Below are 23,790 nucleotides of genomic sequence, written 5' to 3' on the forward strand. Positions count from 1 at the left end.
AGCAATTCAGGCAGCCTCCCAGAGTCTGTTTCTTCATTTGCAAAGTGAATGAATACAAGTAAGATCCCCACAGGTCCAGTGCCTTACAGTGGTCAGTGAGTAATGCCCCTTCTCCACACCGTGATGCTGACCACTAAAGCTCATCACCTCCTGACACTGTGGGTTATTGCTACACTTTTCAGGAACTTTGTGCCTCCAGATAGAATTGAATCTCAGCAGCTACAGTTGGTTCACATCCACATGTGCCTTCCCACCCCAATGAAGAGATCAAGTTCCAAGTTCTGGCTACATATCATTGTCCAGTCTCGCTCTTGTTAACTGGGCAATATCTGGGGCTAAAGCCTGTATGTCATGTGGTATCTAGGAAGTATGACTCTAATGAGTACTTGCATTCTGGATGATGGTGTAAAGGAGTAACATCACATTTTTGAAGAAAGGCAACTAAGTGAGTAGGAGACTTTGGTGGCTTGGTATCCTGGGAATTTGCCTATGTATCATACAGTGTTTGGGTGTAGCAGATAAAGTCAGTGGCCTGGCAGGTTCTAACAGAGATCTTTATTATAGCTAAGAACAACTCAGCTAGCCATGCCTTGTCACCTACTAATAGTGGTATTTCAGAGGGATAATTTAAATCAGCAATAAAAGTGAACTGTGCACTTTTGGAAACTTCACCAATAGCTCCTCTGTTACACACAGATCTTTATGACTTTCTGTGGTTCAGTGACAATCAGCCTCATTTTTAGGTGCTTGAAGCCAACCAAGGGCAGATTGCCTTCCTTCTTTTAACGAGCTAAAGAGATGGGTGGGTCAGACAAGAAGAGGGTGTGATGAAAGCAGGGAAAGGAAGATGGAATCGTCAGAGGGAGGAGGAAGTAAGTATCCCTGTTACATTATCTCTGAGAGCACAGGCAGATGCTGAGCCTGCAGAGACAGAGAATCTGGCAGCTGACCAGGGACGGGGAGGTCATGTATTTAAATATTGTGGGTTTTAGTCGACGGTGTGCTCCACCCAATTCAACAATGCGACGTGACTGCTACTAGGAACTATTTTGATGTGTTGAATTTTGTTAACACAAGTATAGGTCCTAAGAAGAGGTGGCAGTCTCTTTCCTCTCTGCCCTTGACAGGCCGCCCATTCATTCCTGATTATTACATTTAGGAGAGCTCTGGACAAGCGGGGACCCACCCAAGAGAATCCCCCAACATGCTGGTGAGTGGGATTGCGACCATGTCATATCAGGAGTAGCCTAAGGGACAGGTAACGTGTGTCTTGGATGAACTGGAGGCATACTTGAGTTCCTAGGGCAAAAACAAAATCCAATGAGGGGGAGATGCAAGGAGCTGGATTTTAGCTCCTAAGGTAGAAGGAAATTTTCCAAAAGGCTGATCAAAATTAAACGGCTGCCTTAAAAGGTAATGCGTTCCCTGTTACTGGAAGTGTTCAACCACTGCTTGGTGGGAAGACACTGTGAGGACGATTCAGGCAATTGGAAAGGGGGCTTTTCTCAGTTTCTGGATTCACTCATTCTCACAGGAAACGATGCTCTGGCGCGCGGTGAGCCAGACGTTCATTCACACCTGCTCCTGCCAGGCACTGTGGTGCGGAACACAGACGCCTCTGTGAAGCAGTCGCTGGAGGCCTCAGAGGCAGCTGACACGACGAATGACTGTTGACTCTATGTTTCAAACCTCGGTCCTGGTCTTACTGGGTCTCCTCATTAAGGGGACTCACTGTGTTCAGTAAGGCTTTCTTGCCACCAGATGACAGAGAGCCAGGCTGTCAGCGTTCAGGACTTTAGGTGCACAATTTCGCCCTGTGGGGTCCTTGGGAGACGGAGAAGTGGGCAGGAGGGAAGGTGGGTGAGGAGGCAGCAAAGCAGCAGGAGCCATCAACTAATTGCTGAAACGTGGGTGTAGTAAGGATCAGGCGTTTTACAGCAAGCCCTGCCAGCTGGTGGATCTACTCTTGGCCCGGCTCGGCCAGACTCTGGGGAGCCCAAGACGGGTAAGATGCGGTCCCTGGCTTGAGCAAGGTGGGAGCGCCGCGGGCTGGAGACGTGAGACGGCGAGGCAGAGGGCTGTAACAGCGGTGGGCTGCACGGCGTGGCGGGGCCGCCTGGCCTTGCGGCGGGGGAGGTAGCACCGTGACACCCCGCAGACCCTGCTAGCCCGGGTCGCGACCCTGCTAGCCCGGGTCGCGGCCCCGCGTGCGCCCGATCTTCCGCCTTTCTGGGGGTGCGCCAGATCTTCCGCGGGGCGCGGGCGTGATACCAGCCAGCGCAGGCGCGCGCTCCCTCCTCGGTCCCCCCGCCACCCCGAGTCCCCGGCGCGTGCGCGGGGCCGAGGCCGAGGCCTGCACTGCGCTCGCGCCCCCACCCCGCGTGGGGCCCGGCTCGAGCGCGCGCGGCGCAGAGGCTGCAGCGGGAGGGGCCCGGCTAGGTCCGGAGCGGCGCGGCGGGAGGCTCCGTGGGCGGCCACGGGAGACAGCGCCGGGGGGAGCGCGCCTCTCGGCCTTTCCTCCGCGCCCCCGCGAGCCCGCGTACCCAGCCGGCCGCTCCGAGAGGACCCGGAGGAGGCAGGTGGGCCGGGGGCGCGCGGGGCCCCCAGGGCCGCGGGCTGGCCGGCGGCTGGGTAGGGGCCGGGGTGGGCGGCTCTGGGGGGCCCGCGGGGGAGGTAGGCGGCCCCGGGAGGGCGGTGCAGAGGCGCTGGGGGCCTTGGAAGCCCCGCGGCCGCCTCCCGTGGGCGCCGGTGTCGCCGGCCGCGGGGAGGCCTTCTCGGGGCGGCGCGGCCCACCGGGCTGGGATGGGGGCTCCTCGTGGCGGTCGCCGACGGACGGCTCAACTTTAGGTTGAAGGGCGCGAGGTGTACGGAGCTGCGCTCTGGTCCACGACTGCCCCGGCCGCCCTGGGAGCCCCCGCACGCGCCGTGGCTTTCCAGCGCGGCCTCTTCCCATTTCTTACTTGTCCCCCCTTGCGCATTAAATTGTCGAGAAACCTTTGATCAGTGGGTATTCAGAGCTAAACCAAATGGCTGTCCTTGCAGTCCTTGGCCACCTGAGATCCCTTAATTCTGAACCATCCGCCCTGGGAGGGGAAGGTGGAAGGAGCGCTGGAGCTGAGCCCGCATCCTTACGGATTCCATTCACGGCTTATGACGGTAGCGCTTTGAATGAGCTGTCAGGCTGCTGTCGTCATCCAGACGCTGGTTTTCAGCTCTGTTCGGAGACAGTGTTTTGATATGTATCAGAGGATGTTGTTCCTAGGGGACAGTAACTTGCTGTATGTTCCGAGATCCTAGACTGTGTTCATATTGTAGCACCATCAACGTGTAAAACGGCGCCTTTGAAAGATATCAGTAAACACCTTCCTCCATAGGAACATCCGCCAGCACTTAAATCGTACTTCAGTTTCACTTTGACGTTTGTTGTTTGTGAATCTTTTGCACAATTTAAAGTGAGTCTTAACAGCAGAGGATCGGGTGGTGCGGAGCATGGAGCAACTAGGGAGGAAAGCAGAGCCTTGAACCGGCTAGAGTCTAGTTGGTCTGCGTTTTCATGTAGCAGAACCATCCTGCTTCCAGCTTATTTTGCTAACGTGCATATGATGCATTTTTTAAGGGCTTTCATTTGATACAGACTATCTGGACTGTAAGATTGAGTCTTGCCATGCATGGAAGGTGTTTACTTCTGCTTTGTAGAAGATTTACCCCATGGTATACTATTTGTAGGATTCATTTCAGACATCTTGTGTTGACCCGATACAGTCCCACCAGCAAGGCCTTTTAAAAAAGGGATCTGTGTTGTCTTTGATTGCTTATGACAACTCCAATTTTGACGCATGTGTTTGAAACGAGTGATCTTTAGATTATAAAATCAACTTCACTCTTCTCTGTTCAAATCTACAAACTGGTTACTTTTAGGCTTACTGCTCCATTGTTAATTATTTATAATGAGCTGTGGAGCTATAGGCTTGTTTTAGTGTGTTAACCTTTATTTGTGTCTTGTCTCAGGCGTCTGTATATGGTTTTCTCATCTGGAGAGTGAGCTGCACTGTTTTCCTTCAGTGCCGTTTAGTAGTTTTCCGAGACCAGGAACATGTTCTTTTGGATTCCCCAATAAGTTGGCACTAGCCACATACAGCTTTTGAGCACTCGAATGGGGCTAGAGCAGTAGAAGAACTGAAATTTTAATTTTTCTTTTCATTTTCCCTTTTTTTTTTTTTATTTGGAGTTTCGCTCTGTTGCCCAGGCTGGAATGCGGTGGCCTGATCTTGGCTCACTACAACCTGTGCCTCCCAGGTTCAAGTGATTCTCCTGCCTCAGCCTCCCGAGCAGCTGGGATTACAGGCACCTGCTACCACACCCTCTTAATTTTTGCAGTGCAGTTTCACTGTGTTGGCCGGGCTGGTCTCCAACTCCTGACCTGAAGTGATCTGCCCATCTCAGCCTCCTAAACTGTTGGGATTGCAGGTGTGAGCCACTGTACCCGGCCAGTTTTTAATTTAGTTTAAATAGTCACATGTGTCTAGCAGCTACCTGGTCAGACACCACAGCTTAAATTATTAGTCCCCAGGAAGCCTTCATTGGTCCTCTTGAATCCTTGCTCTAATAGGCCCCAGCTCTCTTCGGTTGTAACACTTATGACTTTCAGCTGGTAGGAGTCAACACCAGGCTGTAATCTACTTGAGGACAAGGGCATATCTGGTTTCTTTACCTTTGCACAGCTTAGAACTTAGTAAGAAAAACGGAATAAATATTTGTTGAATGCATAAATGAGCTTTTTCGGGGCAGGTATTTCAACTTTGAATTCTCTCTAGGGCCAACTAAGTGTCCAATACTGTAAATACCTGTTTAGTGATTGAACAGGTATATGATGTACAGATTTACCTACAGATGTAGGCAGCAAATGAAAGGATCATTGGAGTTATGCTTTAAATATATGGTAAGGTTGTTGGAATCTCAGGAAAATGATGACTCATAACAAAGTATTATAGGTAATTGAATGAAAAGGCCTCATCATTCCAGCTAATGTAGACACAGCTTGGGTCTCCTATTAGTTGAACAACTCAAGGATGCTCTTGAACCATATCTCAAATCTGAAGTCTCCTGGCCTCAGTGAGGCTCTTTTGTGGGGTCCAGACAGTCCAGAACCAGCCTGAAGGTGCTAGTGAACATCTCCATTGATCACTGCTCTGTGTTAAGGCATGGGCCAAGGAGTCTTGCAAAAAAAAATCGCAAGATATTTGAGCGATGTTATACAAGATGCTTTTGCTAAGAGCTAACTTGGAGTGATGAATAGGATGGAATTCCTATAGAAATCACAGTTTGGGGAATTTGATTCTAGCTATTGTTAAGTATTGGAGGCACCTGTTCTGTAGACAGTTATTAGGGCCAACATTTTTTTATTTTGTCTTGTTACAAAGTTTTGGTCTTTTTGCCCAGGCTGGAGAGCAGTGGTGCCATCTTGGCTCACTGCAACTTCTGCCTCTTGAGTTCAAGCGATTCTCCTGCCTCAGCCTTCTGAGTAACTGGGATTACAGGCACCTGCCACCATGCCCAGCTAATTTTTTGTATTTTTAGTAGAGACAGGGTTTGCCATGTTGGTCAGGCTGGTCTCAAACTCCTGACCTCAGTGATCCACCTACCTTGGTTTCCCAAAGTGCTGGGGTTACAGGTGTGAGCCACCTTGCCTGCAGGGCCAACTTTTTACCTTAGGCTTACTTTATAATTAGTTATCACCAGTTTACCCTAGTTGGAGTTGTAATGAAAGTACATACTCAATCCAAATCAGTGTAACTTAGACATTTGACCAAGGGTCCAGGTGTCATAGGTCTTCAGATCCAGGAATTGCTTTTAGGAAATGAATCTGAGACTATATGGAATTTTATAGGAGTATATAGTTTTCTTTGGTAGGACAAAAGGGGGAATGTTAGGTTTTTCATGAAGATAAGGAAATGTAGGGAAAAATGCAACGAAGACAAAATACAAAGAATGTTCACTGCATTGGTCAGGTAATACTGTAGCTTCTCTGGACTCGAAGTATTTAACATATAAAAGAATGAAACTGGTTACATCTGATTGCATAAATCCTTTTTCCACTTTGAATCTAAGCTTTGAATATTAAATATGTATAACACACTAGCTCCTGTGATAACCAATAGTTGTGTAAAATACAGTTCAAATCTTTGAGGATCTCAACAGTTTACAAGGAAATGAAAGGTGCTCTGGGGATCACTTAAATTTTTTTTTGAGTAAGAAACTCCACCCTTTGAAAGGGATGTCATTTGGTGACTCCTCTTAACTGACTCAGGCAGATATCCACTGAATCATTTTGCTGAATGATTAAGGGTATAAAAACATAGGTCTGAGTCCCAAACCCTGGTTATAGTCAGATCAATTTTCCTAAAACAGCTTTAATCATGCTACCCTTTTTCAAAAAATCAGTAGTTTCCCTGTGCTCATGAAAGTAAGTGGTTTGGTCTTTGATCAGGTATTTACTCCTCAAGATAGCCCTAAAAAGCCTTTACAGCCTCACCTCTGACTGTTTTCCTAGCCACATCCCAAGTTCCAGCCTAGTGTTTCTTTAGTGGGATCCCCTTTTACATTTATACCTATTCATCATTCAAGACTCTTCTCAGATGATACCTTCTTCACTGTTTATGATTCTTAGAAGCTCCCACTGTAAATGTTCCTGGTACTTATGTGATGGAACAGATTCCATTCTGCCTCATAATCTTAGTTATTAGTGGTACTTTATTCACGTTAATAGATTGTAAGCTACCTAACAAGCATGGACCATCTGTTAACTCATTTTTGTATTTGCTAAAACATCTAGAATAATGCCTTATATGTAGTGATTCCTTAATAAATACTACTGTTTGGAATTGGTAGTGTTTGAGGAAGATCACTGCCGTATAACAGTAATTCCGTGACCTTGTCATTTTCCTATTTATGTGGCAAGGTTAATGTCAAAATGATTCAAAGTATTTAGTGGTAAGTAATTTCAGCATCCAAGAAAATTTAAATACCTTAAAATAGTAACAACTGGATTAGGTTACCTAACATATAACATCTATGTCCATATAAGCATACGATTTTTGAGGAAAAAGAAAGCATCCTACTTTTTACCAATTCCTGCCTGTATTAAGAAAACATGACTCAAGTTGGGAAGACAACAGTGAGTTCAATGAAATGACTGTTTTCTTGCAGTGGGGCCTGATGGTAAGAAGAATTAAGTTAGATATAGGGTTGGTTAACTAAGTAGAACAGAGCACATGTTAGTAATATCTAGTATGTTACCTACTGTCAGATTAAGCTGTTACCTATTTTTATTCAGTGCTTTCTACTGAAATAAACTAAACTCAATTTAGTTTTATCATAATTTTTTGCTTACATTTAAAAACAGGGACTCATGATGCTTCAGATTGTAAAGATCTGTTACAAAAGAAACTGGGGAAGGCTTTTAGCTTCGCAAGTTTGGTTTCATTAGCAGTTTCTCTGCTTTCTACATTGTTTCTGAGATGTAGGCAAGGGTATAGCACAAAGCCGAATTTAGAGCAAATTTATTCTAAGCACTCATGTTTTCTGGGAAAAAGAGGTAATATAAACCACGTGCTTTAAAAGGCATGGCTTCCATCTTTGGCTAGGACAGAACTCACAGACCCTTGGACCTTGTTAAGTCAAACCATCTCAGTAAACTTTTAGATTTGTAGGAATGACATGATTAATTTTCAGTAAAGTTTTCTGGGATAGAAAATAATGGAAACATTTTAAGGTAGATTATTTTCATGTGATAAGCACATGAAATGAGCTATTGGATGACAAATGATGTAACTCGTGCCAGCATTATGGGAAATTAAAGATCCATCTACCAGGGTTAATATGCCCTTGTTTGTTACATGAGTAAGAGGCTGTCATCCATTTAGATTAGCTCAGCATTAAAAAAGTGTTTTCACCTATTATGGTTTATTCCTCTTGAGCTTTGTCTAGAAAGATTACTTGTGCTGCTGACTATATAAGAGGCAAGTGTGAAGCAATGTATGCCTTTTAACAACAGTTTGCCAACAGGAATTTTTTCCCTTTCCTAAAGATTCTTGAAGGTTGAAACTGAAAATGTCAGCAGACTTGATGTCAAAGACTTTTAGGCTTTTTGCAATTGAAGGCAGTCATTCTAAGTTGCATACAAATAAAGCAGAAACACCTTTTTTTGTCTTTCTTATTATAGGTGGCTTTCTAGAAGATGACCATAGAGGACCTTCCAGATTTTCCATTAGAAGGAAATCCTTTGTTTGGAAGATACCCATTTATATTTTCTGCTTCTGACACCCCAGTTATCTTTTCCATTTCTGCAGCACCAATGCCTTCAGACTGTGGTATGTGAAGTAGCTGTGCTTATTTCCTGTGAACTGGTAGCTTGACTACTCTGTTATGCCTTTTTTTGCACTCATAGTTTTTCTTAAAACCATTTTTATGGTTTTCATAAAATTGCTAAAGTCTTCCTTTTTCAAAAATACAATTGCTTATTGCTTTTTCTGCTTCTTAAGCTAAATGCTTTATTTCTGCTGTCAGCATTTATATTATGTTAAAATGTTCATTTTAAGCACCATGATGGATTTAGAGGGCTTTATTTTTAGAATGCAGTGGTGCTTAGGCATCTAGCATTCTTTTGCTATTGATGTACTTATTTTGGTTAAATATACTGACTTGCTAAAAAAGCCATGTACTTAGGCAAAGATGGTAAGAGACCCTTCCCTGGAATGTGGAATGAGATTGGTTAATGTTTAAATTGGTCCATTTGCATCTTCTCTGTAAAATGTTAATTTAGAAGCATTCCACTTTTCATCTATTTAGGCTTATTTCTCCAGAACCATAATAAAAGGGAACCAGGAGATACATTTGATAGAATTGTTAAATTTCCAATTTAGAGTTTTTCAAGTAAAATGTTGGTTCACCATTTCAAATTGTCATTGGAGGTAGAGATAATACAATTTTAAAATATTAGTAGACATAAAGTTATTGGATTGAGAATTTGTCTTTTTAGTCATATTCATTGTAGTGTAGTAATTCCTCATCTCTCTCTCTTTTTTTTTAATATTCAGATTCTATAGCAGCTTACCTAGACCAGTCATCAGAATTATTATAGAAAACGTATGCCTTGATCTTGGGAGTTATACCTAGACCAGTCATCAGAATTATTATAGAAAACTTGCGCCTTGATCTTGGGAGTTATTTCCAATTATTTGCAATAATTGACTGGGTTTATTTTCAGATATAGCACAATCAGTTATGCAGGGGAAACCTTGAACCTTGTACATTGTACCTTATGTTTGACACTTGTCTCACTCCGTCTTGACTTTTCATTATCTTATTTTCTTTCCTGTATTATAGCACTTTGGGATGGATAGCAGTCTTTTTTTTTTTTAATATCAAAAGGCTAATATAGTCATTTGTTACTAGTTGCTCAGTGTTTGTTGAATAAATACATTAAATGAAAGGTGATAATGGTTATTGACCTCTTGGTATAACTGAAATTAAACGTTGAAACCCCATCTCTACTAAAAATACAAAAATTAGCCAGGCATGATGGTACACACCTATAATTTCAGCTACTCAGGAGGCTGAGGCAGCAGAATCACTCGAACCAGGAGGCAGTGGTTGCAGTGAGCCGAGATCGCACCACTATACTCCAGCCTGAGCCAGAGAGTGAGACTTTGTCTCAAAAACAAACAAACCAGAAAAAAAAAACACATTGTAGTCTTAGAATTATAGGTTTGCAGGCTCCTAGGAACCTTTCCCTACTCACCTCCCAGTGTAGAAATCATATTTTCGGGATTTCTGTCAGATAACCATTTAACCTCTTGCATGTCTTCAATAGTGGGAAACTAACAAAATAGTCAGTTTTATTTTTAAAAACCTTAACTTGTAATAAAATTGTTTTTGTGTATTAACTCAAAGTTGTTCTCCCTGAAACTTTGGCCAACTGATTCTAGTTTGATACATGGCACTAATTCCTTTATAGGATAGCCTTCAAGTATTTGCGGTAGTTTGAACATTTTAACTTAGTCTAAACTTCCTTAAGCAACACACTTCTGGTCCCTTCACCAGTTTCTCATTGTCAGGATTTCTAGACTTTTTTCATCCTAGTTGCTTTCTTGGTACACTGTGGTCAATGTCCCCTTAAAATGTGGCACACACAATTGTGTTTACTGAGCCAGTATTTATTGAGTGCTAGGGACTGTCCTGGATGCTGGGGGTATCAGTGACCAAGACTGATCTGGTAGGGAAGACAGTAAACCAACAAATGAATAGACAAAACAAACATAGGTTATAATGAATTCTGTGGAAGAAAGAAACAGGGTGCTGTGATAGAGAAAGGGGGAAGGGCGGCTGCATTATATGGGGTGGTCATTCAGAGAATCAGAAAGGGCTGGCTGTGAGAAGAGCCTGGGAAGAAGTGTTCCAGGACGAAACACAGAAAACCAAAGGTACAGTGTTGGGGGAAGGCCTTGGCATTTCCTAAGGAGTAATTGAAGCTCTTTGTGGCTGAGAAGCAGTGATTGAGTGGCAGAGTGGGAGGAGATGGAATTGGAGAGTAAGGCACTGACCAGGTCATGGGGAGTGGGTCACGTAGGCCGACATAAGGAATTTGCATGTGATACCAACAAATGAGCTTAAAACCAAGAAACAAAGAAACCGGTCCACAGAAACCAGAGTTGAGGCGTGTGACTCAGTGTTAACTCAATGTGGTTACCCTGTAAAAGTATATACTGTTCTTGCATAACAATTTTTGAAATCTTTTGCTTTGAAATGCCTTCACAATCAGTTCATGCAGAACACATTGCATACATTATAAATACCACAATACCTTACTATATATTTTGCTTGAAAAGTGAGTTATCTGTTAAATAATAATTTAAAAAGTCTTTACTAGAAGTTACTCTTTCTAGTGCTCTTCATTCCTTTGTGTAGGTCCAGATTTCCATCTGATACCATTTCCTTCTGCCTGAAGCACTTCCTTTAATGTTTCTTACCATGCTGGTCTGCCAGTGATGAATCCTTTCAGCTATTTTATGTCTGAAAACATCTTAGTTTACTTTCTTTTTTAAAAAATGTGTTTGCTGGGTTTAGAATTATAGGTTGGTAGTTTTCTTTCAGTACATTAAAGATTTTGCTCTCCCATTTGCATTGTTTCTGCTGTCATTTTTGTTTCTCTAGATACAACGTGTCTTTATTGGCTGCTTTAAAGAGTTTCTCTTTATTTCGAGCAATTTTACTATTATGTGCTTAGGGATTATTTTCTGTATGTTCTTGTACTTGGGGCTGGTTGAACTGCTTGGATCTGTGGATTTCAGTTTTCATTAAGCTTGGGAAATCGTTATTTAAATTTTTTTTTTTTTTTCGGCTGGGTGCAGTGGCTCATGCCTGTAATCCGAGCACTTTGGGAGGCTGAGGCGGGTGGATCATGAGGTCAGGAGATTGAGACTATCCTGGCCAACATGGTGAAACCTTGTCTCTACTGAAAATACAAAAAACTTTAGCTGGACATGGTGGCATGTGCTGTAGTCCCAGCTATTCACGAGGCTGAGGCAGAAGAATCACTTGAACCTGGGAGGTGGAGGTTATAGTGAGCCCAGATTGTGCCACTGCACTCCTGCCTAGGTGACAAAGCGAGACTCTGTCTCAAAAATTTTTTTTTCTGCTTCTCCGCTTTTCAGATATTGTAATTGCATGCATATTGTAGACTGCTTGAAGTTGTCCCACAACTCACTGATTTTTTTATATATTTAAACGTTTTTTTATTTTGATTTTCGATAGTGTCTATTACTGCATTTTCAAGTTCATTAGTCTTTCCTTCTGCAGTGTCTAGTTAATTAGCTGTTGATTTTATCCAGTGTAGTTTTCATTTCAGATGGAGTTTTCATCTCTAAAGTTTGCTACGGCTTTTTTATGCCCAGATTGTACATTTGTAATAGAGTTTGAACATTTGTAATAGAGTTACAATGACTGTTTTAATGTTCTTCTCTATTTGTTATAGTATCCATGTCAACTCTCGGTCTGTTTTATTATTCCCCTGATTATGGGTCATATTATTTTTCTCTTTCTTTGCATGCCTGATAATCTTTAATTAGATGCCAGACATTGTGAATTTTACCTTGTTGGATGCTGGGTATTTTTGTATTCCTGTAAGTATTCTTGAACTTCGTTCCAGGATGCAGTTTAGTTACTTGGAAATAGTTGGATCCTTTGAGGTCTTGCTTTTCTGATTTGTTAGGTGGGTCTAGAGCCATGCTTGGCCTGTGGCTAGTTATTCCCTGCTACTGAGAATTCTACTCTGGGGTTTCCCAGCCCCCTGGCTACAGACTGGTACAAGTCTCCTTACCCTGGTCCCTGGTGCCACAAAGGTTGGGGACTGTTGTTGTATTCAATGCTGTGTGAATTATGAGGATTCTTTTTCAGTCTTCCTGGTGAGAACAGGCACTAATCTCTGTAATCCTTATGGATGCTTTTTTTCCCCTTACCTCACAAACATATGCCGAATAGTTGGGAGGACCCTCTGTAGGCGTCTGGTGTTCTCTTGCAGTGCATGCATCCATGTCTGCTGTATTCTACCCTGTGACTTCTGGGAGTCTCCTGGGCTTTCTCTTGGTCCCCTGGCCCCACCCCTGAACTATGCTCCTGGAGAGACTCTCAAGGCAGTTACCTGGGGCACGTGTAGGACTTTTCTTGTTTGTATTCCATTCCTCAGGGGTCACTGGCTTTCACTGTCTTAATGTCCAGTGTCTTGAAAACCATTGTTCCTTCTCTCTGGTGTTTTGGTTGTTTCAGATGGAAGGGCAAATTTGGCCCCCATTTTTCCATCTTGACTTAAAGCAGACATCACCTCCATTTTCTCCCCTCACCTGAGTTTCTTTTGATTAAAAACTGTTTTTTAGGCTGGCACAGTGGCTCACACCTGTAATCCTAGCGCTTTGGGAGGCGGAGGCAGATGGATCACCTGAGGTTAGGAGTTCAAGACCAGCCTGACCAACATGGTGAATCCCCATATCTACTAAAAATACAAAAATTAGCTTCATGTGGTGGTGCGTGCCTGTAATCCCAGCTACTTGGGAGGCTGAGACAGGAGACTGCTTGAACCTGAGAGGTGTATTTTGCAGTGAGCCGAGATCAATGAGACTGGCCACTGAATTCCAGCCTGGGTGACAGAGTGAGACTCTGTGCCCCCCAAAAAAATAAAAATAAAAACTTTTTTTAGCTCTCAAAAGCTTGTAACAATATAAAAAATGTTTTCCTGTATGAAGTTGAAAATGGAAATGTCGTTAGATATATTACTATATTGCATTGTATCTTAGAGGTCATTCTGGGCTATTCTGGCTTTAATCCTGACTCAGTAACTTTCCAGTTGTGTGATTTTGGACAAATTGCTTATTTTCTCTATCCCTTTGTTTCTTCTTCTATAAAATGAGAATAACAAAAGTGCCTACCTCATATGGTAGTTATGAGGATTAAATAAATTAATAATCACAAAGTTCATAGAATAGTCCCTGGTATCTACAAGGCACTTAATAAATCCAACTTGTTATTATTTAAATGAGCCATCTGGAGAGCAGCACATTCCGAAAATTTCCAGATTTGCTCTCAGAGCATCTTGAGATACTGAGATGAGGATGGCAGTTTCTAGCTGATGGACTTTCCTGGTTGCACTTTGAATGTCTTGGTTGATGTTATCAGATGTTTCTGTGAATTCTCTGAATGGCCCCCATAGAAACAGGCACAAAGGTTCCTTATGTGAGCCGTGGTGGTGATTTGTCTAAAGTTTACATAAAATCATCTAGTAGGGCTTGGGGGAAAAGGACAGTTTTTTTTTGAGATGGAATCTCGCTCTGTCACCCAGGCTGGAGTACAGTGGCGTGATCTCGGCTCACTGCAACTTCTGCCTCCTGGGTTCAAGCAATTCTTCTGCCTCAGCCTCCTGAGTAGCTGGGATTATAGGCATGCACCACCACATGAGGCTAATTTTTGTATTTTTAGTAGAAACGGGGTTTCACCGTATTGGCCAGGCTGATCTTGAACTCCTGACCTTGTGAACCACCTGCCTCCCAAAGTGCTGGGATTACAGCCGTGAGCCACCACACTCAGCCAAGGATAGTTTTAAGAAATTGGAATCATTAGTTTGGAGATATTGTAACCAGATATTGGAGGAAACAAGGAATTCAGGATCCACTCCAGTTTACAGGTGGATAACAACACCACAAAGACAATCAACAGGACTAGAATCCAATAATGGATATACTTAGAGTATATCCACAGTTTTTCTCTCTACAGTTCCCCATGTCTAGCAAAGATAATCACAGGCTGATTTGTTTGCAAAATAAGTTTAGTCTCATTAAGTTGACCTGATTATATACGTAAGTGAAACAAGAATAGTAAATATGTGCTCATTCTCAAGTATGCCATTCCAGTCAGGGGTTCGATAATATCTTAGGGAAACTGTTTTATTGGTTTTGTAAAGTTAACCTGAGTTCCTTAAAACTGTCTGGTAGGTAATAAGGAATCTGAAATTAGAGTTTTAAAAGCCTTTTCAGTTTAAGAAGCCAAGCAGAGGACTTGCCCAGTTGTGTCCTGTTACATGGAAAACAAATTCTTATTGAACTTATGTAAATACTTATATTGCCATGAAAATGAAGAACACTCAGTTTCTGAATTATGGAGGCGTTGGGATAGGGGAAAAAGTGTATGTGTTTCATTTTTGTTTACAAAAGTGTACTTCACCAAATTAAGTTGTAGGTCTTAGGGAAAAGAGAAAAGGAATTCTTTAAATCTGGAAAACAACCATTAAAGAACCTGCAATATTTCAAAGACATAAAAATTGTAATCACCTTCATCAGTTCATTCAGTCCCCTGTAATTCTTGATTTTGGGTTAACAGCCTCATGAATCCATTGGTTTTCCATTAGAGTTCTGGAAATTCTTACCCAGTCCAATGCTGTTATCTTAAAGTTATCAGAAGCCTGTACTTGTCAGAGTCTTTTCCATAAATCTTCCTGCAATTTTGTATCATAGATGCTTGCAAAAGCTTTCAGGAAAATATCAGAGTAAAAAATTACTGTTTGTAGATGACAAAAGATTTAAAATGCCCGTAGCTACAGATTTGATGAGAGTTTGTTATAATGAAATTGACAAGGAAATTTAGTTACTTATTTTATAACATATGAAGATAACTGGAATTATGACTGATAAAATTATATCAGAACATATCCAGTTTCTAGGAATTTCATACAGTTTCTAGAACACTTAATGATATATTAATACAAAAATAACATAAGGAAGGTTAAGCAGCACCTTTGACAATGCTTCTCATGCATTGTAACATTGAATAAGCCTAGTTTCACATTTATTTGACAATGCTTCCCATGCAAAGATGTGAAATTAGTTTAATGTCTTTTTTTTTTTTTTTTTTTTTTTGAGAAATAGAACAAGATTTTCTATTTCTATTCAAGGGCCTCTGAAGAATCACAGAGTTAGTCTAAGGTCAGAAAGACATCATTCAGAATGTGATTTTTGGGAAGTTTATATTAAAAAGCCCAAAAGATTCAAAACACTTGAATAAATAGGATTACATGTATTTAGTTATCCATTTAACCAGAGTGACAAGGATTTCAAAGGCAAATACAGAAAGCCATGTAGTTGTTTAAAAAAACAAACAAACAAACAAACAAACAAAAAAACCCAAAAACCCAAGTTGACTCTTTGAGAGAGAAGCTTAAATAATCAAGGACAACGTGAAGCACAGGAAATTATCCTTGCAAAACACAGAATCCTTGTTTTCTAGGCAGACCATTCAAAAGTGAAATGATTTTGAAAAACCTTTCACAAACTTCCGTCAAGAGCAGGCCTATACTCCAAGAAAGTTTAGTCATTTTAACAGGAGCTCAAATGCTAGTTATGCACTATTTTGATATGAATAATAATAGATTCATTCAATTTTAGCCAGCTTGATCTCACGAGATTCTCTCTCTCCCTCTTCTCAACTTCCTATAGCCATTTTGTTTTTTCCTTCATTTTCTTTTTCAACAAAAAACATATCTTCATACCTCATATCTTTTCTTGACTGTCACACTAGCATTCTGTAGATTGGGAAGTCTGTGAATACACCATAATTTCTAGAAGCACATGTTTCCTTATAATTTTTCAATGTAGCACAAGACGTGTTTACTAACAGACCCAAGTATCTTTAGTTTCTCTGTCCAAAAGTAGATAAACTTACATTCAGCAATTAATGTTTCAGTATTTATCTTACGTGGACTTACATTGATTTAATTCACTTGTTTTTAACGATTATGCTTGGATTACAAAAATGTCATGAGACATTAAATAGCTAAGCCTCATGTTTTCTTGCTGAGAAATTTTGTAACATAGAGATAGCAGAAGCTTATTTGTAATTCACTTGTTTTTACCATGAGCTTATTTGACTAGTTAACCTATGTAAAATGAAAGCTGAAGGTCTGCCTTATGTGTAACGCTTACAACTCTGAAAGCATATTGGCTTTTTAAACTAAACCAACAATGTTTTTGTTTATTGAAGATTACCCAAGTCACATGAACTTGAAAAGCATTTGGATTAGTTCCTATTCTGAGAGTTTTCAGGAATACTTAGTTTATATAAGCACTTGGTTTACTTATATCTATTGAATAGACGTAGCTATAAGATCTGTGTCTGTATGTTTATGTATACAGACAGACACAGAGATCTTATAACTTTCATTTCCCAATTTTAGCCACATGTCGATTAAAATAATACAAAGCTGACTGGTTTATAAAAGAAGCTGGATCCAAACTGGACAGATGGAACAAGTCAAGGTTAACTGCTCAGAAGGCTACAGCTTCTTACTGAAGATTTTTTAATTTGAATACTGTAGGGATTCTTTTAGAGAAGCTATTTTTGAGTTATTTTGTGTTCATAAGCTTCTGCATACAAATCAAAGAATGTATTCCATTGTCTCTGAAAGGTTTAGGATACTCTTTTTTCAAAGGCACTCACAAAGACAGACTGACTATCTTACCTAAATTAAAGGTTCTCCAAAGTGGTCACTGAAATTCCAAATTATTCTTTGTAAAGTTCACCCATTTTTCCAAAAAGGCACAAGATTCTGATCCACCTTTGTGTTTGGACCCCATCTTTACATTAGTGTCTCTGACAGGTCTTAACTATTAGAGATTTTTTTTTCAGCAACTGTTCCAGAACACAGGGAATTATGTTTCACCCTTCTCCCTTTTGAGCAGAATAGGGTGACGTCCTGAGAAATTTCAGCAAAGGTTGCTGAGCATAATTGGAGAGTTCAGATCCAAGAGAGACTTACTTTAGAACTCCATGGCTGGGTGAGAAAGCAATGAGTGCCGTGACCCTGGGTACCACTGCCTAGTTACTCAATGGCCTTGGGCTTGTTGGGGGTCTTCTGATCCTGCTTCTGACACCAAAAACTGTCGAAAGAAAATTCAGGATGCTTTTCTTAATATAAATATTAAGCGAGTAATAAACTGCGAACAGGGAGACTTCCAAACCAAAAATGCTAAGAAGCTTGTCTCACGAAGGTCATAGTAAGGCTTATAAAGCCTAGAAGAAGAAATTCATATAGCTTAATTCTCATTAGTTAGAATGAGTGGGTTAGTTTGGTCGTTACTGATTTGCTACAACGTGCTGAGTCATGCTGACCGAGAAATGAAACTCAAGCTTCAAGTACAGTTTAGGTATTTTGGAAAATAGGTCTTTAAGAGTTTTTCCTGAGCTGGGTGTGGGACATTGGCTCAGAGGCCAAGGCTTGTCTTGGCATCTATTTTGATTTTTGCCTAACAGGACCGTTTTGTTGTCTAAGAGTATCATTCCAGTTTTAGTCTTTCTGATTCTCTCCTGATGGACTGCTGCTCTGCTATGTACATGTCTTTAGATTGGTGCCTCTCCTTTCATCTTTTAGTTATCCTGACTCTAAAAGTAAGAACTATGCGTACGTAGTATAATTTTGGAAAAGATGTAAATGCAAAGAAGAAAGCAAAAACAAACCCCATGAGTCCCACTACTTACGCATGCTGTTACAATCTGAGCTCAGTGGTGAGTTACCTCAGCAAGTACAGTTATAGAGGAAAGAGGATAGACTTTCGAGACAGACCTGGCTTTCTACCCCAGATTTGCTGCTTGCCAGCTGTGTGACATCAAGCTGGTATTATTTGGTCCGAGCTTTGCTTTCCTCACGCGCAACATGAGAATAATACCTGCCAGGTAAGGTGTTGGTGAGAACTTTTAAAGTGTTTAGTAAGTGCTCAGCAAATGTGCGTTAATATTTTCCTCATTTAGATACTTCTTTTTTTTTTTTCTTAGCATCTAAAAATATTTGTATCATTTGAACCTTGGTCTGTTTATTATTTTCAGTATATTTATTTGAAACTTCTAGTAAGGTTAATTTATTATACCTTTTTAAATTTCAGAGTTTTCTTTCTTTGATCCTAATGATGCATCATGCCAGGAAATTCTTTTTGATCCCAAAACTTCAGTCTCAGAATTATTTGCCATTTTAAGACAGTGGGTTCCTCAGGTCCAACAAAACATTGACATTATTGGAAATGAGGTAAGGAATTCTTACATTTTAAGTTTTGCGTTGTTAGTATTTTAGTGGTATAGATTTTTTCCCCATCTGAAAGGAAGATGGTGATAAAGGAGAACCTTTAAAGGTTCTGATATTTATTTGTATTTCCAGGATTTTCATGAGGCAGTGAGTTAATACTATGTGTACATAGTATAACTGATTATTTCTTCATGCTCTGTACTTCTGACATTTATAGACTTGGTGGGTGCAGGGAGGGCCATTTTTCCTATTTCCTTCATTTAAAAATTAATTTTGCAAACCTTTATACATTTCATGAAGAGATTTGATTACCATCATGTTCTATGTACACTTTTGGGTGGTTTGGCAAAGATACAGGCTTGAATGTAGCCTTTAAAAATACTAGGTTTTTTGAGAGAGGGTTCCTTGACCAGCATGTTGCTATGTTGGAGGAGGAGAGTGCTTATACTTTTTTCAAGCATCATTACATTCATAGAAATAAAATTTTGCTCATTTTTGAGAGGAACATATTTGGGGTGCCAGATTACTCTTGGAATAATCTTCAAGAATTTCCTTCAGCCTGGTGACAAGTTCAGTTTTCATTATTGTTGAGTGCACATTTAAAATTTACTCTTAAGCAATGTCAATACTGTCTATACATTTTACTGAGAAGTAATTCAGATACGATAGACTAACTTGGTTCCTCAGCATTGGTTTGAAAGCAATAGGTACCTCAGTAGTTAAGCTGTAACCATATTTTCTTTGACTGCTTCAGATTCTTAAGAGAGGTTGCAATGTGAACGATAGAGATGGATTGACAGATATGACTCTTTTACATTATACCTGCAAATCTGGAGCTCATGGTATTGGTAAGTATATGGAAAATTTATTAATTGCTTATATCATCTACATTTGTGCTAATATAACCTATATTTATGCTCATATATTTGTGTCCATATATTGTCCCTGGGAAGGCACCCAGCTGATAATGATATTACTCGCAGAGTTGAGGACTCAGTTAGGTCCTTCCAAAAACTGTATTCCCTTTTCTCAAGGAGGTCTTTATACCCTCCTGATACCTCTCAGCTTTTCTGGAATGGGCCTCATGCCTGATTGCCTATTAGATGAGAGTAACTGCTAACACCCTACAATCTTTCCGAGGGTTTATAACAAGGTTTGACAGTCCAAGGTCAGTCTTTGCCTATGCATCCTTGATCTCAAGACCCCAGTCTTGAGACCTAAGGTCTATTCTTATGTATGTAACATGTGCATATTTTCCAAAATTGTTATTGTCTTGGGCTTTGTCATTTTATAAACCTTGTCTTACTTAGCTGTATGTTGTGATAGTCTCTGCTTGTTTCGATAGTCTGATGTGGTGGTGCTGAAACCACTTGTGGTGAAGGACTCCTTTTTTTCCCTCATGACCCGTCATGGGCTGATACTTTTACAAAATAAAATAAAAATGAATTTATAATACAAAATAAAAAAGCCATAAACTGTAAGCCCAAATATTTTTCAAAAGGCCTACAACTGGCCAGGCATTGATGATTTACACTCATAATCCCAACACCTTGGGAGGCCAAGGCAGGAGGATTTCTTGAGACCAAGAGTTTGAGACAAGCCTAGGCAACCTAGTGACACCTTGTTGGTACTGAAAGTCAAAAAATTAGCCAACCGTGTTGGTACGCTCCCAGAGTTTCAGCTACTTGCAAGGCTGAGGCGGGAGGACCGTGTAAGCCTGGTAGTTCACAGTTGGCATGAGCTGTGATTGCATCATTACATGCCAATCTGGGTGACAGAACAAGACTCTGTCTCTAAAAAAGAAGAAGGAAGAAAAGGCGTAAGACTACATTTGAGTTAACATAATGAGAAGAAATATTAGACGGGGAAAAGCTATAAAAAGTACACACAGATTGCGATTTGGGACTGCCAGTGGTCCACAGTCCCACTGAGTAATCAAATCCCTTGTTACGTTTTGAGTAGCACTGATCCACTGTGTTGCGGTTGATGGCTTCATAGTATTCTATGTGTGTCTCAATTTAACCAATTTCTTATTACACTTTTTGGATTTCTCAGAATTATATTAACAGTGCAGTGATGAGCATCTTTATAGCCAAGTGTTTATCCGCATCCCTGAGAATACATTTTTGAAAGTGAAATTTTTGAGGTGTGCCTATACAGTGTTGTTTTCTTTGGCTTTTTAAATGAGGTAATAGATAGCCATCCGTTGGAACTTAAAATTTGTACTAAAGGAAAATAATTTAGAAAATCTTCTTTAGGTGATGTGGAAACAGCTGTCAAATTTGCAACTCAACTTATTGACCTGGGAGCAGACATTAGTTTGCGGAGTCGCTGGACAAACATGAATGCTTTGCATTATGCTGCTTATTTTGATGTCCCAGAACTTATAGGAGTGATTTTGAAAACATCGAAACCAAAAGGCAAGTTTTGTAAGATCACCTTTAGATGTTACTAACTGAACACTTTAATGGTGGCATAAAAATTATAATTCAAGGAGATTTTTACTTTGAATCCATCTTGTTTCATATGCCTTTCTACTCCATTTTATTTCTGAGATAGTTTAAAATTTCTTTACTGAGTATTAACTACTATATTTTCTATGAAAGGATTAGTACAGAGCAATACAAAATGAAAGAGTGTTCTCTGGGTTTTTATATCTCTAAGTTCTCCAGTATAACACAGATGTTTTATATAATTGATTTTACATGCTTTATGATTCTTTTGCCTTGCTTGGGTAGCCAGAAATAGAACATTAAGGTCTTCAGAGATTGGCATTGGGATAATACATGTTATTTATTTTAGGTGGTATTTGGTCCTGAAATTACATAATTCAACTTAAGGGATATTTCAGTTTTTTTCCCCTGTCTTGATGGTGATATCCTGAAATCGAAGATCTAAATGTCTGAGTCACAGTCCTGGTATTTTGATTTTCTCTCTGGTTCTCCCCTTGGGGGCCAATTTTCTTTTCTTTGTTTTTTTAGAAAAATATGAGAGCAAGCAAATTGTATTAACTTCAAGTTAAAGAAAGTGTACAACATTTTCCCCATTGTAGGAACATGCTTTAGAGCTTCAACAGATGACTTTCCCAGAATGTTCATTTCTAACCTCTAATCTGTATAGTTGTCCATTTTCTCTTTAAAATTCTACCTTTTCACTTTCTGAATAATGTTGGGAATAAAGCCTCTGTCAACACTACTGTGTCTTTAATAATTCAAGAGAGTTTGTCCTTAGCATATCTGGGTTGTTTGCAGTTGTAGGAAGGGTGTGTGGGTGTGGTGTCATTTAGTTGAGGGTAGGATTTGCAGAACCAGAGGTATATTTAAACCCCTGTTATCAAAAATATTCAAGATGGGATTCCCAAACCTGGAGGATTTGCTGTATTTAAGTATAACATATGATACTATATTAGAAGTTATTAAAATGTCCTTAGAGTTGCAAAATTACTCATTATGAAAATCAAATTCATTTATTCAGTAGAGTTTTATGAATTTATGAATTTATCGATAAGCATTTCTGTGCTTAGACTTTGAAAATTCTGCTTTGTGTTACCTACCAGGTGTTGGCCATTTTTTTCTGTAAGGGGCCAGCTGGTAAATATTTTAAACTGGGACCACCCAGTCTCTGATGAAACTACTCAGTTTCATAATTGTGGCATGGAAGTAGCCACAGAGGATATGTAAATGAATGACAGTGCCTGTGTTCCAATAAAACTTTATAAAAACAGGTGGGTTGGATTTGCCTTGTGGGTCATAGGCTGCTGACCCCTGAACTAAACTCTGCTACTCTACCTCACTGTAGTCGTCATGGCTAATATACAACAGGCTTAATGGGAGATTGTGATAAGCTGTTACTTTTACAAATGCAGATTATTGCCATTAATTGTTTTAAAGTATGTTTTAGTTCATTCTAGTTTGAAAACCCAAGATATCACCCCATCTTATAATGAATTTTTTTTACTAAGAAAATAATCAACTGCTTATTTTAACTAGATTGTAATATAAAGACTTTGTTCTATTGTGAAATCGTGCTTCTAGTGGGTTGATTTAAGTCTCATAAATAATAAAAGCCCCTCCTCCAAAACCCTGTCCTCTTTTAAATTATAATAGCTAAGTTTAAAATTTTAGCTAATGCACTTGTGATGTTTAATTGCAGATGTGGATGCCACTTGCAGTGATTTTAATTTTGGAACAGCTTTGCATATTGCAGCGTACAACTTGTGTGCAGGTGCTGTGAAGTGCCTCTTGGAGCAAGGAGCAAATCCTGCATTTAGGGTAAGAGGTTAAATTAAAAGTGAAATATTTTAAAAGAATTAAGAAGTCTTATCCTGCTTTCTGGTAAAGTGTTGAATCTGAATGTTGTTATTAATAGAAGAACTCTTATATGAGCAAGTAATTTATATCTTTGTGCTACATGTTGAGAGTGATGATGATCTTTATTGTAAATAAATTTAAGGTATAATGATAAATTTTCTTTTATATTGGTAACTTCCATTCAGGAAACTAAAATCTTCCTTAAACTGTCATAATCTTTGAGTTTAAGTATCTTTCATTTAGGATTTTGATGTATTTGTGAAAAGTTAGCTGTACAAATACATATATTAAAGTTTTTCTGTTAAATCATATTTCAAATTTTTTGGAAAGGAAAAGTGTATTTTTTTAAATAGTGAAATTTCACCAATTTACAGAGTTACACAGGACTGAATTTCATCATCTTCAGATCCTTTTTTTTTTTTTTTTTTTTTTGAGAAAGTGGTTCTCAGTTTTCACATTCTTTATATTAATAACAATAACTTGCTCTGGCAGGTGTTCTTAATTATGTCATACTTTCCCTTGAAGGGGGTGGGTGTAGGCGGTGGATAGTGTGCAGTATTTGAAAACACTTGTCTTCTTTTCCCTTTCCTATTTTTCCCATTTTCCCTACTTCTTTGCCAGTTTTCTTTCATTTAACCCCCTTGATTACCCCCCAACTTTTAATTTCTTCTCTTCCTCCCTCCCTTCCTTGTGACTCTATTGTTTATTGGGCACTGGGAGAATACTACAATAATGTAGATAAAGCTCTTGCCCTCAAAAAGAATGTATTGCAGAGGGGAGGTGGGACAAGGAAGCAGTCAGTTTTACTGTAGTGTGCTAATTCAGTGTGACACAATGGGGTGGGGGTTGGCAGAGGGCCATAGAGTCATC

At 39.9% G+C, this 23,790-nt stretch overlaps 1 protein-coding gene across 5 annotated transcripts in view; it reads left to right on the forward strand.

Moving 5' to 3' along the window:
• The first annotated feature begins 887 nt into the window (after positions 1-887).
• CLIP4 (CAP-Gly domain containing linker protein family member 4) overlaps positions 888-23,790 on the forward strand; it is a 74,885-nt gene continuing 51,982 nt past the window's right edge. Inside the window, exons 1-6 of one of the 5 annotated variants that reach the window (XM_032239198.1) lie at positions 888-1,210; positions 8,222-8,369; positions 18,474-18,613; positions 19,365-19,458; positions 20,869-21,030; positions 22,763-22,881. In XM_032239198.1, coding sequence (XP_032095089.1) covers positions 8,237-8,369; positions 18,474-18,613; positions 19,365-19,458; positions 20,869-21,030; positions 22,763-22,881 — 648 coding nt within the window. In that variant the 5' untranslated portion in view covers positions 888-1,210; positions 8,222-8,236. Of the gene's footprint in view, positions 1,211-1,744; positions 2,006-2,092; positions 2,137-2,408; positions 2,580-8,221; positions 8,370-15,501; positions 18,268-18,473; positions 18,614-19,364; positions 19,459-20,868; positions 21,031-22,762; positions 22,882-23,790 lie in introns of those variants that run through there. The other 4 variants (XM_032239196.1, XM_032239199.1, XM_032239195.1 and 1 more) reach the window with 4 other exon arrangements.

This window comes from Sapajus apella, unplaced genomic scaffold (genome assembly GCF_009761245.1).
Source record: "Sapajus apella isolate SASKATOON/1434 unplaced genomic scaffold, GSC_monkey_1.0 scaffold44, whole genome shotgun sequence".
NCBI lineage: Eukaryota > Metazoa > Chordata > Mammalia > Primates > Cebidae > Sapajus > Sapajus apella.